This window comes from Emys orbicularis, chromosome 4 (assembly GCF_028017835.1).
Source record: "Emys orbicularis isolate rEmyOrb1 chromosome 4, rEmyOrb1.hap1, whole genome shotgun sequence".
Classification (NCBI taxonomy): domain Eukaryota; kingdom Metazoa; phylum Chordata; order Testudines; family Emydidae; genus Emys; species Emys orbicularis.
The window spans coordinates 16,791,452-16,808,997 of NC_088686.1; the positions used below are offsets into that span (position 1 = coordinate 16,791,452).

General features: G+C 46.5%; 1 protein-coding gene across 1 annotated transcript in view; it reads right to left on the bottom strand.

Moving 5' to 3' along the window:
- Nucleotides 1-17,546, bottom strand: part of ESR2 (estrogen receptor 2) — a 73,341-nt gene that overhangs the window by 14,760 nt on the left and 41,035 nt on the right. Inside the window, exon 7 of the mRNA XM_065404288.1 lies at nt 6,524-6,704. Within this exon, the coding sequence (XP_065260360.1) occupies nt 6,524-6,704 (181 nt within the window). The remainder of the gene's footprint in view (nt 1-6,523; nt 6,705-17,546) is intronic.

Genomic DNA, 17,546 nt, shown 5'->3' on the forward strand with positions numbered 1-17,546 from the left:
GGAGGTGCTGGAGTCTCGACCACCATCAGAGAAGGAGGCTTAGGGGTGGGCACAGGTTCCTCCGCCCCAACCTCAGAACTGGCATCCGGTACCGGGCCCGGTGCCGCCCACCGATGCTGTGACACAGCCACCGAGGAGTGCTGCGAAGGGGGCATCATCATGACCGGTACACCCCATGCGCTCCAATAAGGCCACTGCATTGGCCACTAGTCATGCTGCCACTGTGATGCCACAAATGAAGGAGCGGGATCCGGTGCCCAATCTCGCCGATGGGACCTGGGTAATGGGCTGAACTGGCCCTCCATACCGGAGGAACCACCTTCCTGCAACCAGGGAGGAGCCGTTGACACCTGCATTTGCTTACTGGTCATGGCTACTGGCGTTCATTGACCAGGTATAATAGACCACTGATGGTACTGGGGAGAGTGGTACCGGTGTCAGGGAGACCGGTACCAAGATGGGGAACGCTCCCACTGTGCCTGCACTCGATACCGACGCCTTAATGGTATCACAAGCACCTGGGAGGTACCGTAGAGTCCATACTTCTGTCAGAGAGAGAATTGTTTTTAGCAGGTAACAAAGATCTAGCTTCAGGGTCTTACAGGTGCCAGAACGACCTTCGTCAGACCGCGACCTCCCTTTTTTAAAGCAGAAAGAGGAAACTTGTCTTTCTTCTGTTTCACACGCAATTTAGGCTACGTCTACACTATGAGCTCGGGGTGTGATTCCCCTGCTCATGTACACATACTCGTGCTAGCTCAATAGCCATGTAGTCTCACTTGCATGGTAGTGGCAGTGAAGGCACAGCTGAGCCATGCAGAGTACAAACCCACCTGAAACCAGTGGGTATGTACTCAGCACAGCTCAGCCATGCCGCCACAGCTGCTAGCTGTGCTACCGTGGCTATACTGCTATTTATACTCATGCTAGTTCGATGAGAACTAGTGTGAGTACGTGTAAACAAGCAGGGGAATCTCACACCTAGCTCATAGTGTAGACACAGCCTCAGATGGAGACCTGCTTCTATGCTTTTTGGAGAAAGAATGCTGAGACCTCCTTCTTTTGTGGTGGGAAGAAGGAATTATACCAACATCAGCAGAAAAATGCTTTGATGAAGAAGCAGGAGCCCTAGAAGCTAAGGCAGAGAAAGTAGCTCCAGGGCACTTTTTATGGAGGACTGCTCGGAGCCCAAAGGATCCTGCCTTCCTGGTCTAAGACAGCCCTCACAAAAGACAGAGGTAGTACCTTACATAGGAGGAAGAGCTTTTACTTGAGCAACTCTCACTTTCATTGTTCATTTAAAAAACTAACGACAAAGCACATTTCTCTGTGATATGTCCCTGACACTCACTGAAAGAATAAACATTTTAAGCACCTGTTATTAAGGGGAACAGCTGCCTCACATGATGAACAATACTTAAAACCAAGATATTATATGATCAACCATAAAGCTGAAGAAAAATGTAAAAGAATTCACCTAACTTACACTACCTAGCTAACCCTAAGCTATGGTAAGAGAACTGCGTACAAATACTAGTTTATAGATTCATAGATTCATAGATTCTAGGACTGGAAGGGACCTCGAGAGGTCATCGAATCCAGTCCCCTGCCCGCATGGCAGGACCAAATACTGTCTAGACCATCCCTGATAGACATTTATCTAACCTACTCTTAAATATCTCCAGAGACGGAGATTCCACAACCTCCCTAGGCAATTTATTCCAGTGTTTAACCACCCTGACAGTTAGGAACTTTTTCCTAATGTCCAACCTAGACCTCCCTTGCTGCAGTTTAAGCCCATTGCTTCTTGTTCTATCCTTAGAGGCTAAGGTGAACAAGTTTTCTCCCTCCTCCTTATGACACCCTTTTAAATACCTGAAAACTGCTATCATGTCCCCTCTCAGTCTTCTCTTTTCCAAACTAAACAAACCCAATTCTTTCAGCCTTCCTTCATAGGTCATGTTCTCAAGACCTTTAATCATTCTTGTTGCTCTTCTCTGGACCCTTTCCAATTTCTCCACATCTTTTTTGAAATGCGGTGCCCAGAACTGGACACAATACTCCAGCTGAGGCCTAACCAGAGCAGAGTAGAGCGGAAGAATGACTTCTCGTGTCTTGCTCACAACACACCTGTTAATACATCCCAGAATCATGTTTGCTTTTTTTGCAACAGCATCACACTGCTGACTCATATTTAGCTTTTTTTAGCTTGTGGTCCACTATAACCCCAAGATCCCTTTCTGCCGTACTCCTTCCTAGACAGTCTCTTCCCATTCTGTATGTGTGAAACTGATTTTTTCTTCCTAAGTGGAGCACTTTGCATTTGTCTTTGTTAAACTTCATCCTGTTTACCTCAGACCATTTCTCCAATTTGTCCAGATCATTTTGAATTATGACCCTGTCCTCCAAAGCAGTTGCAATCCCTCCCAGTTTGGTATCATCCGCAAACTTAATAAGCGTACTTTCTATGCCAATATCTAAGTCGTTGATGAAGATATTGAACAGAGCCGGTCCCAAAACAGACCCCTGCGGTACCCCACTCGTTATGCCTTTCCAGCAGGATTGGGAACCATTAATAACAACTCTCTGAGTACGGTTATCCAGCCAGTTATGCACCCACCTTATAGTAGCCCCATCTAAATTGTATTTGCCTAGTTTATCGATAAGAATATCATGCGAGACCGTATCAAATGCCTTACTAAAGTCTAGGTATACCACATCCACAGCTTCACCCTTATCCACAAGGCTCGTTATCCTATCAAAGAAAGCTATCAGATTGGTTTGACATGATTTGTTCTTTACAAATCCATGCTGGCTGTTCCCTATCACCTTACCCCCTTCCAAGTGTTTGCAGATGATTTCCTTAATTACTTGCTTCATTATCTTCCCTGGCACAGAAGTTAAACTAACTGGTCTGTAGTTTCCTGGGTTGTTTTTATTTCCCTTCTTATAGATGGGCACTATATTTGCCCTTTTCCAGTCTTCTGGAATCTCTCCCGTCTCCCATGATTTTCCAAAGATAATAGCTAGAGGCTCAGATACCTCCTCTATTAGCTCCTTGAGTATTCTAGGATGCATTTCATCAGGCCCTGGTGACTTGCAGGCATCTAACTTTTCTAAGTGATTTTTAACATGTTCTTTTTTTATTTTATCTGCTAAACCTACCCCCTTCCCATTAGCATTCACTAGGTTAGGCATTCCTTCAGACTTCTCGGTGAAGACTGAAACAAAGAAGTCATTAAGCATCTCTGCCATTTCCAAGATTCCTGTTACTGTTTCTCCCTCTTCACTAAGCAGTGGGCCTACCCTGTCTTTGGTCTTCCTCTTGCTTCTAATGTATTGATAAAAAGTCTTCTTGTTTCCCTTTATTCCTGTAGCTAGTTTGAGCTCATTTTGTGCCTTTGCCTTTCTAATCTTACCCCTGCATTCCTGTGTTGTTTGCCTATATTCATCCTTTCTAATCTGTCCCAGTTTCCATTTTTTATATGACTCCTTTTTATTTTTTAGATCATGCAAGATCTCGTGGTTAAGCCAAGGTGGTCTTTTGCCACATTTTCTATCTTTCCTAACCAGCGGAATAGCTTGCTTTTGGGCCCTTAATAGTGTCCCTTTGAAAAACTGCCAACTCTCCTCAGTTGTTTTTCCCCTCAGTCTTGATTCCCATGGGACCTTACCTATCAGCTCTCTGAGCTTACCAAAATCTGCCTTCCTGAAATCCATTGTCTCTATTTTGCTGTTCTCCCTTCTACCCTTCCTTAGAATTGCAAACTCTATGATTTCATGATCACTTTCACCCAGGCTGCCTTCTACTTTCAAATTCTCAACGAGTTCCTCCCTATTTGTTAAAATCAAGTCTAGAACAGCTTCCCCCCAGTAGCTTTTTCAACCTTCTGAAATAAAAAGTTGTCTGCAATGCAGTCCAAGAATTTGTTGGATAGTCTGTGCCCCGCTGTGTTATTTTCCCAACATATATCTGGATAGTTGAAGTCCCCCATCACCACCAAATCTTGGGCTTGGATGATTTTGTTAGTTGCTTAAAAAAAGCCTCATCCACCTCTTCCACCTGGTTAGGTGGCCTGTAGTAGACTCCTAGCATGACATCTCCCTTGTTTTTTACCCCTTTTAGCCTAACCCAGAGACTCTCAACACTTCCATCTCCTATGTCCATCTCTACCTCAGTCCAAGTGTGTACATTTTTAATATATAAAGCAACACCTCCTCCCTTTTTCCCCTGTCTATCCTTCCTGAGCAAGCTGTACCCATCCATACCAACATTCCAATCATGTGTATTATCCCACCAAGTTTCAGTGATGCCAACAATGTCATAGTTGTATTTATTTATTAGCACTTCCAGTTCTTCTCTAGTGGAGAAGTGTAAGTGCAAGAGCCAGGGACACTGTTCTTTCAGTCACATCTTGCAGCCACAAACACTAAAAAAGAACTGACAGTCAGCTGGTTTCCCTTCCCTTGGGCATGCGGTATGCAGGCGTGGCCCAATGGATGCTGCTGGTCAAAAGATTCTGATGTTGAATACAGAGGGCACACGTGCATCAGAAGTGGCATACATGTAGGAAAGAACTCAAAGAAGAATTTTGTATTCCACATAAAGTCCTGACTGAAGGTTGATATATATATCATATATTTTATATATATATATATTATATTTTTATATAGTTGTGTCCCATGGGATGGGCATCTGTTGTCTTATAGGAAGCACGAACACATGCCCACACTTTCAAAACCACTCAGCAAAAGACTACTTGATTTTGAAAAAAGAACTAGTAGAGGAAATCAGACTTTAGGCCCGTGTCTGACATGAATGCCAAAGCACACTTGACCTGTTGATCCACCAAACAGCACTGGAAATTTCAGAATGATTTTGAAGGAGACACATTACTGCTCTTTTAGAGAGAAGGAAAAAAAATAAAAGTGAAAGAAGTGAAGTGCTAAAAATAAATGAAAAGGATGTAGTATTTGGGGGATATATGTAGAGGATTTATTTAAAATAATGAAGTATAGATGTAAGCAGGGTCTGAATGAATGCTTCCCTGACAGCTAGCTGGGAGGGAGAGAGACTTTGGGTGTGTTTATGAACAGTTTGCTTCTGCTCTGCTTACATATTCAACAGATACAGTGGTGTCAAAGTGATCAACTTTGGCTGGTGTTGGGTACAAATCACCTTAGTACTGAATGCAGGGGTAGTGAAATATGGTTACCAATGTTGTAATTATTGTAGGAATACAGGAAAGCAGAACTGTGCTTAACCTGTCCCAAATGAGGGGGGGCACCCTCCGTTGAAAGAATGTCATTAATCAGGGGCTCGAATGTCCGAGCCCTGTGAAAGTAAGAGGGGTGGGGACAGGTATCCCAGCCAGGAGGCTCTGCACCCTCATCAAGGATTCTCCCTAGTCTGGTTTAACCTGTTCCTCCCCACTGTTCAAAGAATTGAGCTAAACAGGCTTCATAGGAGCCTCTTTGTTATGTTAAATGCCCAGTCAGAGCTGAAATCAATTGTGGTAGGACTGTGTTTCTGCCCTGCCTGCTAAAAGCTAAAAATTACTAAGGGACTGATGTGCAGAGGTCACAGCAGAGAGGCAGGTAGCAGCAGAAGACAACTGACAGCTCGTGAATGAGTGGCTGGTGTGGTGGAGAGGCGTGGCAAGAGCAGTAAGCAGGCAGCAGTGGAGAGGCATGGTGAGAGTGGTGAACAAGCAGCCAGCAGGGCAGCTGATGGAGAGGTGTGGTGAGAACGGAGAGCAGGTGGCCGGCAGAAGCAGCGAGCAGGCGGCCGGCGGGAGCGGTCGGTGAACAGCCAGCAGGGTGGCTGGCGGAGAGGGGCAGTGAGAGATTGCCCGAGCAGCGGAGCAAGTAAGGTACCTCTTTACCCCACCTAGGGGAGAAGGTGAACTCTGCAGATGCACCTCTGAACTCAAGGACAGCAACTGTGAGTGGGGTGCAGAGATGGGTTGGGCACATGAAAGGGATGTTTGGGTTGCTGGACTTAAGAACCTGAGGGGAAAAGGACACTGTCCAACCTACTTGGGGGTGGGTCTTTTACTCACGGTTTATGTTTATGAACCCTGTTTGTGGTGTTTTCCCAAATTAAAGCCGAGTTACTTCCCTCCTTCTATTAAAAGTTTCTTTTCTACACTTAGACTCTGTGCTTGCGAGTGGGGAAGTATTGCCTCTCAGAGGCACCCAGGGGTGGTGTGTAAGTTTCCCAGGTTACTGGGTGGGGGCTCGAGCCAATTCTGTGCTGTATCGATGGAAAGGAACCCCTAGATATTGAACCCGGCCCTGGTTTCTGCTGGCTCCACCTGGCAGAAGGGTTACATAAGATGTGCACTTTCAGGTGAATGCAATGTGCTGCAAGTCAAAGTGATTTGAGTATATTATTTAGTTAATCCTGTCAATTTAGAATAATGACAATGAATACCCTAAAACGATGATACCGGATATTTCTACGGGGATTTAACAACAAATATTAAAACCTCAAAGAGTTACATAATTCTGTAAAATATACCTTGCATGCCTGACATGAGAAAGTAACATCAACAAGTTAGCCAAACGAGTTGTCTGTTGCTGAGATGGGATTCCACTTTTTGCAATAACCCACACCAAAGCATCAGTTACTGCATTAAGCAAGTGATGTAGCTTCCTGTTGCTTTCAGATTCTTCTGCAGCAGCTGATAATGGAAACATATCTAAACAAAGAGAAGACAAAATAGCACTACAGCTCACCAGAAAAAAACATGAGCATGGATTGCCTTTGGATGTAATTTTTCAATAGAATCAAATAAAATAAATTCCAAGTCCTATTAAAATTATACGTATGATGCTTCACGTTAGATCTCGAGCTCTGATAGAAACTTTTTTACTCATCAATTCTGTCGTGCCATTTGCATACTTAAGTATCCCCCAATCTTACAACTACATTAACAATTGGCTTCTAATATCTACTAAAGATAGAGAGCCAGATTCTTGGGTCTGGCTGAGCTTCACTTACCTTTGCATTCTCCAATTTTGGATGTCCCCAGGGGTTACTCCGGCCCTTTGTTTAAGTAAGAGCAGTTTCATGGCTTCTCTAACAGCTCCCTCCCCTCTCTGAAACAGCTCCTACATAGGGATGGGGCTAGGAGCAAAATGGTACATAACTCGCTTAAACACTTTACTGGATCAGGGCTTTATTGCTTATCAAGTGAGTGAGGAAGGCACTGATGTACAGCCAACTCCTTGGCTCTACCTGCTCAAACCTCCTTACAAGTCAGAAATTTGTCATAATACTAGCATAAACTGTAAAATGTTAAAAGAAGCATTAAAGATAGAAACAAAACAAATTAATTAGGGAAGACTGTGGGAGGAGCAGGCAAGGAAGTAGTTGAAACTAGCATTATTGATGGAGCAGAGGAGACCAATGTGACAAAACAGAGCTGGATAATTAGGGAGGTGCAGAGTTGTGAAGGGCCTTGAAGGTTATGACATGAATCTTGAATTTAATATGGTGGAAGAGCAATGGAGGGATTCACAAAGGAAGATGGTCTTAACAGATGCTGTGATAAATGCAGGGGGGAGCTCCTTTTTATGGACACCCAGCCAGTCAGTAGCTATAGAATTCTCCTTAGCAGCTGTACCCTAATTGCCTTAACTGTAAAGGGTTAAGAGAAGCTTAACCTGAGTTGGCACCTGACCAGGGAACCAACAGGGAGGCTGTACCCTTTTAAATTGGAAAAAACTGCTGGGTGTGCGGGTTTTTTTCTTTGTCTCTTGGGCTGGAGAGAGGGGAAGGCAGCAACAGCTGTAAGCTTTAAGCCAGGTATGGGAAATCATTATCATCATACGTAGAAACTCCTCATTTGGAACCCCAGATATGTAAGTAGCACAGGAAAAGTTAAGACACATGCGATTAGGAATCTTTTTGGTTGTTTTGGTTTGTGGATTCCTCGGTGCTAACCCCAGGTGCTTTTGTTTTGCTTGTAAACTTTAAGCTAAACCCCAAGAAAGTTATTTTTGGTGTTTAATCCCTAAAGCCTGCGTTTTCAGGTGTGTTTCTTTCTTTTTTAATAAAATTTACCTTTTTTTAAAGAATCCTTTGATTCCAAAGTCCTTAGACAAGGGGTTGGTCTGTGCTCACATTGCTAAGGCAACTGGTTGGTATTTTATTCTCAAGCCTCCGCAGGAAAGGGGGTGAAGAGGCTTGGGGGATAGGGATTCCAAGTGACCCTTCCCTGTGTCGGAGAATAACAGAGTTCTCACTTTTTGTTTGATTTGTGAAAATCACTTGGTGGTGGCAGCAATATCTGTCCAAGACAGAAGACTGTGCCTTGGAAGAGTTTTAACCTAAGCTGGTAGAAGATAAGCTTCGGGGGTCTTTCATGCGAGTCCTCACATCTGTACCCCAGAGTTCAGATTTAGGAGGGTATACCCTGACATGGTGGCACAGCGGTGGGATCATTTTGAACCAGAAGCACAGACCTCAGTATTTTAAAAGGACACATTTTTCCTTTTGGCTGCTTGAAAGCCAGGGAGAATTTTTTCTTTTCTTTTGCTGCCTGGGGGGGAACAGGCAGGCAAAGGGTTCAGCCTGCACAGCCAGAGTCCAACAAGCAGTTTATTTTTTTTTCTAGTTCTCGTGGCAACAAGGTAGCTAGGCTAGATTAGGACAAGAAACAGCCCAGTGCATGAAATTGCAGGCGGTCATCGAAACCCTAGAGCAACCAGTCTTCCCAAAGCAGCACACCTAGGAGAAGAGACCCAGATCAGGCCCAGACATCCAATCCCATGGCAGAACTGCTGGGAGAGGCTTTGGGACTGGAGATTTCCCCAGCAGGGATGGTCAACCCTCCCCAACCCAAGATCCAGGTGCCAAGATGGAGGAAGGCCCTTAACCTAGACCGAGCTCTAACTGCAGAAGACAGGATGTTCTTCCTAAAGATGAGGCGCTGAAAAATAGAGGCAGAGGAGAGAAGGGAGGAGAAGCGCTTAGCAGTGGAGGAGAAGAGGGAGAAGATGCACTTAGAAATGGAGCTGGAAAAGGCTACGCTGGATCAGATACCAGAAGGGGCAACCTGAGACAACACCCCAGCATCGGAGTCAGCCCAAGGCCCCATCTCACAAGGAGGAGCCCTCCACACAGCCAGGGAAAGCCCAGATGCCCTCTCGTCCTACCGCCCTACTCTCCAACCACCCTCCGCACCACAGCCAAAAGTCAGCTGGGCGATGCTTTAAATGTAATTAGCTGGGGCATGTGAAGGCCATCTGCCCCAAGAGCACCAGCTGACTGCAACTCATCACCTCGGGATCCCACCGAGAGCCTTCAGGCCCAGATGCCTCACAAATGCCTCCAGAGCTAAGGGAAACTTTGAGTGTGGGCCAGAGGAAGATTACTGCATGGAGAGACACTGGAGCACAGGTGTCAGCTATCCACCAATCCCTAGTGGACCCCAAATTCATCAACCCAGAGGCCCAAGTGACAGTAAAACCCTTAAAGGCCAACTCTTTTAACTTGCCTACAGCCAAGTTGCCTGTCCAGTATGAGGGCTGGTCAGGAATATGGACTTTTGAGGTCTATGATGATTACCCAATTCCCATGCTGCTGGGAGAAGACTTAGCCAATCATGTGAGGCTAACCAAAAGGGTGGGGATGGTCACCCGCAGCCAAGCTAAACAGGCCTCCACACCTAACTCCATTCTTGAGCCTCCTACAAGGACCCAGCCTGTGTCCCCAGATACCACAGGCCCAGGGACCCAGAACCAGACCCCAGACCAAAGTCTATGACAGCGGTTGTAGATCCAGTTCCTGAGACCCAGCCAAAACCAGCCCAAGGATCGGAACTGGCGGAGCAGTCAGCACCAGATCCCGTGCTTGCAACCCCACCAAAGTCAGGGGAGCCAGCAACAGAGGGCGCCACAGAGCCTGCGCCTGCAGCAGCAGCTAAACCTGCGCAAGAGGCTCAACTGGAGCCTGAAATACAACCTAGTGCACCAGCGAAGAGCAGTTCACAGTCGACGGAGACACCTCCATCACCTGCATCGCTTCCAGTGGGACCAAGCCCAAGTCCACAACACAGCGAGGAACTAATGTCTCCAGCAACAAGGGAGCAGTTCCAGGCAGAGCAGGAAGCGGATGAGAGCCTTAAGGGACATTGGACGGTGGCACGGAGTGACCCACTGCCTCTCAGCTCTTCTAATAGTTCCAGGTTTGTTGTTGGAGGAGGACTCTTATACAAGGAGACCCTTTCTGGTAGGCATAAGGAGGACTGGCATCCTCAGAGACAGTTGGTAGTTCCAACTAAGTATAGGGAAAAGCTCTTGAGCTTAGCCCATGATCACCCTAGTGGCCATACCGGGGTGAAAACCACTTGGGGAAGTCATTCGACTGGGAGGGAATGGGCAAGGACGTTTCTACCTATGTCCGGTCTTGTGAGGTGTGCCAGAGGGTGGGAAAGCCCCAAGACCAGGTCAAGGCCCCTCTCCAGCCACTCCCCAATATTGAGGTTCCAGTTCAGTGTGTAGCTGTGGATATTCTGGGTCCTTTACCTAAGAAGACACCCAGAGGAAAGCTGTACATACTGACTTTCATGGATTTTGCCACCCAATGGCCAGAAGCAGTAGATCTAAGCAACACCAGGGCTAATAGCGTGAGCCAGGCATTGGCAGACATTTTTGCCAGGGAAGGTTGACCCTCCGACATCCTTACAAATTTGGGAACTAACTTCATGGCAGGGACCATGTAACATCTTTGGGAAGCTCATGGGGTGAACTAGTTGGTTGCCACCCCTTGCCACCATCAAACAAACGGCCTAGTGGAAAGGTTTAATGGGACTTTGGGGGCCATGAGACGTAAATTCGTGAACGAGCACTCCAATGATTGGGACCTAGTGTTGCAGCAGTTGCTCTTTATTTACAGGGCTGTATCACATCCCAGTTTGGGGTTTTCACCCTTTGAACTCGTTTATGGCCACGAAGTTAAGGGGCCATTACAGTTGGTGAAGCAACAATGGGAGGGAGTTACATCTTCCCCAGGAACTAACATTTTGGACTTTGTAACCAACCTGCAAAACACCCTCAAAGACTCTCTAGCCCTTGCCAGAGAGGAGGTTGCAGTAACCAAGATGAGAGATGAAGAGGGCTTGGAAGAGAGTTAGCTGCATGGATGAGAAAGAAAACATTGGCTTTTAGAAATATTATGGAGAAAGTAGTAACAAGTTTGGAGACAGCCTGGATGTGTGGGGCACGAGAATGGCAGATTTGGTCACATGTGGAACTTAACAAAACAAACAAAAAACAGCTGCAGTTTGCTGTAAGCAAAAGGCAAACCTTGATGGTGCATGCTGCTTTTAAAAAAATCCAATAATTATTTCAATGAAGCTCCATAAGAATAGTTTAAATCTGCAAATGTGAAGAATGTTCCTATTAGAAGGCCATTATCACAAAGTGAAGCAATCAAGAAATTCACTGAAGAGGGACAAGGAAGGGGGGTGGGAGGGGTGGTCAGCTGTAAACTGCAGGGTGTAGCCCGAAGAAACTGTATCTAGCACCCAGCGGTCCGAAGTGACACGGGACCAGGCTGACCAGAAAGGGCGGAAGCGGTTGAGGAAAGGGAGGGTTGGATCCAGTACATTGGCTGGGGTGTTGTCCTTGAGTGCACCCTCAAAATGACTGCTTCTGGCCTCCCTGACTTCTGAGAGGGTCAGGTTGAGCAGCCGGATGGGAAGAAGACAGGTAGCGTCTCTTAGGCCCTTTGTCCTTGTCCTCTCTCCTGTGGAAGCCAGACCGGGGAGCCCCCCAGGACTTAGATTGCGTCGGAGGAGGAGGCGGAGGGCGGAACAGCTTCCTGGACTGCTGAGGGGTGTGCAGGCCCAGGGAATGGAGGGTGGCTCGGGAGTCCTTGAGTCCATGGAGCCTAGAGTCAGCTAGCTCAGAAAAGAGCCCCGAACCCTCAAATGGCAGATCCTGTATTGTGGTCTGCATCTCCTGAGACAGCCTAGAAGCCTGCAACCAGGAGCCGAGTCCGTCACTTCCCAGGCCATTTGGAGGACTCTGCAGGCCACCACCATGCCTTCGTTCACCAACGTGGTGAACTCTTGGGCACGATCCTATGGGAGAGCCTCCGTGAACTTGTTAAGGGAGTCCCACAGGTTAAAGTTATAACGTCCCAGCAAGGCCTGGTGGTTAGAAACCCTAAATTGTAGGCTGGCTGTCGAATAAACTTTTCACTCGAATAAGTCAAGTCTCTTGGCCTCTTTATTTTTATTTATTTTTGAGCGTTCCAGTGGGGTGGCCCTGTCTGTCCCTTTCATTCACCGTGGACACGACTAGTGATGCCACAGGGGGATGAGTATACAGATACTCAAAGCCCTTTGCAGGGACATAGTATTTCTTTTCCGCTTTCTTGGATGTTGACGGAATAGATGAGGGGGTTTGCCACACAGACTTGGATATTTTGAGCATCCCTGCGTGGATGGGCAATGCGATTTTTGCCAGTGTGGTGGCAGAGATGATATTAAAGAGTTCCTTTATCTCTTCAGCAACCTCTTCAATTTGCAAGCCTAGATTCTCTGCCACCCATTTAAGGAGGGCCTGATGCTCTTTAAAATCGTCTGGGGGACTGCTGGTGTGGGAGGGTCCGGCCACCACCTCGTCTGGGGACAATGACGACTGAGTGGCCCAAGGGATGGTGTCACCCCCTTCTTTTTTCGGGGAGGGCTCACTCAGCACCGGAGGACAGGGCATGGGTGGTTCTGCCTCCGCCCGGGTGCTGCGCTCCAATTGCGGCACTGGTGGCACCTCAGCCGGCTTGTCTGATGCGGACAGGGAGGGCTGGGAGTACTAGATTGGCATCACCGGCACCCCACATGGATTCCAGTACTGCCACTGGGGGGGCCACGGCCCCTGCTGAGTCAGCACCGCGGCCGGTGCCACCTAAGTCTCCTGCATCAGAGAGGAGTCACCCTGCCTCGGCGACGGGCTGAAGTCACGGTCTGAACCTTTGAACTCAATGCCTGAGTCCTCCTACTGACCCTGGTAGGTGAATGGTGCGGGGACGGGGAGTTGCGCCGCCTTCTGGAGGAATGGTACCGCGGTGAGCATGACCAACGTCGAGACCCCGAGCGAGGCCTCCAGGATGGGGACCGACAACGAGACCACCTTCTGGGAGAGGGTGTTCAGTGTCTAGGCAACCTATGGCCAGACAGTAGTCGATACTGGCGGTACAGGGAGCGACACCACAAGTCCAGAGTCCCCTGCCTAGTAGGAGTGGCTCTCGTCAGAGATCTTAGCCATCTGGCCGGCGAGCTAGGGTGTGGCGCTGGGTCCCGAGGTCGCAGCGAGGGGACTTGCATCTGCGATCCAGTGACCTGGAGTGTTCCGCCAGTCTATGCTATAGCATCCCAGTGGCCTTCCCCTTTGGTGCCTCAAGCAGAGCTGTATCAGTCACCTGGCATGGCACCTGCGGAGTTGGTCGGCCTTGCTTCTTGGCCGCTGAGACCGCTTCGGGCACTGCAGGCCCCATCACAGGTTGGGAACCCTTGCCACTACCCGGGGTGGGGGGACGTGTCCTTGGCGGAGTTGGTGAGTCCGACCTCCGCTGTAATCCCGTGACTCCTTGTAGCAGGCACATGGCCTGACAGAGGTCCTTTGCCTGATGCTCCTCTGTCCTTTGGTGCCAAGGGGCTTCGTTTCTTCAGATTCTTCTTCGGCACTGGCAAGAAGGAGCTATGCCGGGCCAAGTCCAGTGCTGTGCTGTGCACCGAGGCCAAAGTGCTGGGTGTAGGTGCCGCAGCGGAAGGTTCTGATGCTGGATGAAGAGCAGCCTCCATCAATAATGTCCTCAAGTGGATACCCCGCTCTTTGAGTCTGCAGTCGGAAGTTTTTACAGATGTGGCACCTGTCCTTTCAATGACCTTCTCCCAGACACTTAAGGCAGCCATCGTGCAGATCGCTGATCGGCATCGGCCTGCTGCATGACACACATGGCTTAAAGCCAGGGGAGCGGGGCATGGCCCCCTCGGAGCAAAGTCCCAACGGGGGACTCTCTTGACTAACACACACTATCAACTAACTATGAAACTATGTACAACCACAACTAACAAGTCAATGGATAAACCGCTACTGTTCTTGCAAAGCAAGACAAGGCGCTCCAACCAACCATCATGGGCGATAAGAAGGAACTGAGAGGGTGCAGGGCCGGCGGTGCCTGATATACCGCCACATGGGAGCACCACTGCCGGCCCTACAGATACTGCTAAGGCAGAAATCTCCAACAACTGTGCACATTGGCGCGCGCACACCTAAAATGGAATTGACATGAGCAAGCACTCGAAGACGAAACCCTTGCAGATTTTGCATCGGTCTGCTTGGTGCGCCTCCCCCAGACACTTGAGGCAAGAGTCGTGGGAGTCGCCTGTTGCCATGGGCTTGTGGCAGGTTCCGCAAGATTTAAATCCTTGGGATCGAGGCATGACCCAAATCCCAAGGGGGAACAGGAAAGCTGGGGTGGGGGAAGAGCCCCCACTCCTACACAACTCAACTCAACTCACTAACTCACTTTAAAACACTATTCAAACTATTAAAACTATGTACACACAACTAGCTAATAGAACTAGGGGAGCACTTGCAAGAACAAGCAAGCAACCGCACTTCCAACGACCGTCACTGGCAGTAAGAAGGAACTGAGGAGGCGCCGGGTCGGCAGGGTCCTATATTCACCACCATGGAGATGCCACTCCAGGGGGCTTCACAGCTGACCCAACGGGTGCTGCTAGGTGAAAAACTTTACAATGACTGTGCACATGGTGTGTGCACACCTAATTGGAATCGATATGAGCAAGCACTTAAAGAAGAAAACCTACTTGTCAATGGGAGTGCTGTGAAACAACAAGCAATCCTTCATACTTAAATCCTAAAATTGCATATCAGACAGATAGTTTCCCATTTGTAATATTTCTAAAAAGTTTACTGTGGAGATAATCAAAATATTACAAGCCTTCTACTATTGGCACCTGATGCCATTTCCAAATACTAAAATGGACACGACTGAAAACACGACAGTGCTTGCAGAACAACTTAACCTGTTCAATGTTGTGTCCTGGGCTGCTGCAGTGGGAATAGTATGAAGACTGTGACAACTGAAAAATGTTTAAATAATTATCCTTCTTTTAATTTAATAATGCTGAATTATCCATGATGAAACCACAATGTAGCCTCTACACAACTTGATTTGCCACATATTTTACTAGATAGCAGGTCTGCTGCAGATTATAGAACAGCTGCAGATAACTTGCCTTTGTCAGGAACTGGAGAAGACTGAGGAAAGAGCTTTCTGCAAACTACAATTCACACTGGAAAGTCAATAGATTGTTAGATTCTATATCAATAGATAGAACACTAAGATCCCATTCTTACTCACAGAAAGGAAAAAAAGAACAGGGATTACAGAACTATATTAAAGGCACCATAGTAAAAAAATAAAACAATTTAGTAGTTGTTTAAGAGCTTATGCTGTTTTACATACCAGCAAATTGCAATAAGAAAATATATCAGATCCTTGTATAAGCCTAAGCCTAAGAACCCTTTTAGCTTTTGTCTTCAGTACTTCAGAGAGCAGACAGGTGACTTGCTGTGAAAATCTGGACAACAAATTATTATTAGGTTATCCCATGTACTGTTATCACGCTGCTCACTCAAAAGCATAGACTCTTCAGCATATGAGAGACAGAGACATAGGGCTAGTCTATACTGGCAACGTTAAAGCGCTGCCACGGCAGCGCTTTAACATGGCTTGTGTAGTCACGGCAGAGCTGGTAGCTATGCCCCTCGTGGAGGTGTGTTTTTTAGAGCGCTGGCGTGGCTCCCAGCGCTGGTGCACGGTCTATACTGGTGCTTTACAGTGCTGAAACTTGCTGCGCTCAGGGCGGTGTTTTTTCACACCCCTGAGAAAGAAAGTTGCAGCGCTGTAAAGTGCCAGTGTAGACAAGCCCATAGACAAAGGGCCAGACCCTCAAATAAGGTCCAAAGAGTGTAGATGCTCTTGTAAAAGTAGAAGCTTTTGTTGCTCAGTGTCTGTGCTTGTTTTGCAAGTTTTAAATCTATAATATGGTCCTCTCTGATCATTAGGGAAGTTTAAATCTAGCATTCAGTGTTTACCAACTATATGCAGCGATATTAAAAAAATACTTTGTCCTACAGCATAAAGGGACAAAGTAGCCTAAGTCAGATGCTTTCAATTGGATAAATACAAATTAGAAAACAATGGCCAGTCATTTTTAAACAAAAAAGCTTTCAGAGCATAGAAAAGAAATCTAAACTTAAAATCTGTCATGTCTATCCATAGCATCCATATTCCTGTCTGCAATTTGTCATGCATTGACATGAAATATTTTAATGCCAAAAGCTATACCAGTACACCATTTCACCCAAGAAGTTATATGGAAGCACACAGTATCAAACTATGGGCTAAATCCTGCAGTCCTCATTACTGTAATTTAAATGGGAGCATCCCCAAAGTAAGGACTGCAAGATTTTGATTTTGGGTTGTTGTTTTTTTTTTTAACTATAATTTTCTTAATCCACTGAAACAATTTAAAAATCCCAATTTCTAAATGGGCATTTCAACATTATGATAGCAATCACTTTCAGGCCAGTTATGCAGCCTGTATGCTGGAAAATCTTCCACAGACTTGAATGGGAGATTTGTCTAACAGACTGCCATAGAGCTGGTGCCTTCAAGGATTAACAGAGTACCCACAGCATAGTTATCACATATTCAACATTTGTAAAATTAAACATACATCTAATTTCAAGATTTACTAAGACTGTCCTGTCCCAAAATTCCCAGCACTGTATTTATGTCTTTCTTCTTGTCCTTGTCTAGGCTGGCCTTGTAAAAAAAATCATACAGGCATGGGATATGATTACTGAGTTTAAACTGAGGCGCTTACACAAGATACCTAAAACACCCTGACCATGTAAGGACCCTGTAAGAAAATAATTATTTAAGGCAGTGAGTCCCAAAGGAAAGGAAAAGAAAAAGAAAGAAAAATAATAGCCCCACAGCCCTGCCCCCAAAAAGTACCCTGGCTGGTATCAGAGATCAATGATCTCTCTCTAAGGGTGGGATTTTCAAAGGCAGATAAGTGATTTAGGAGTCTAAGTACCATAGACTTGTGCTTCTAAATCAAGTAGATGCTTTTAAAAATTCTACCTTAAATGCTTCCATGTTTAAAAAAAGATCATGCCAGCCCGTCACCCTATGCATGTTGACAGGAGATTATGTCCCTCTTCCGTTTTGCCCTCAGATGAAATGGAAGGAGCCTTGTACCAATAATATGAGCACTTGTGAATACCTATGGTTTTTAAGCCCACACAGAGATTTAGGAGGCAGTACTGAGTTCTCTTCAATGGTATCTCATTTAATTTTACCATTTAAATGGCTAGTTTTTTCCTAACATGGCTGTTTTACAACCATCACATTTTTGTTTGTCTGAATAATTTTTTAACAAGCTTGACTTTTTTGTACTTGTGAAATGGTTTTGATCACATATTTAGAT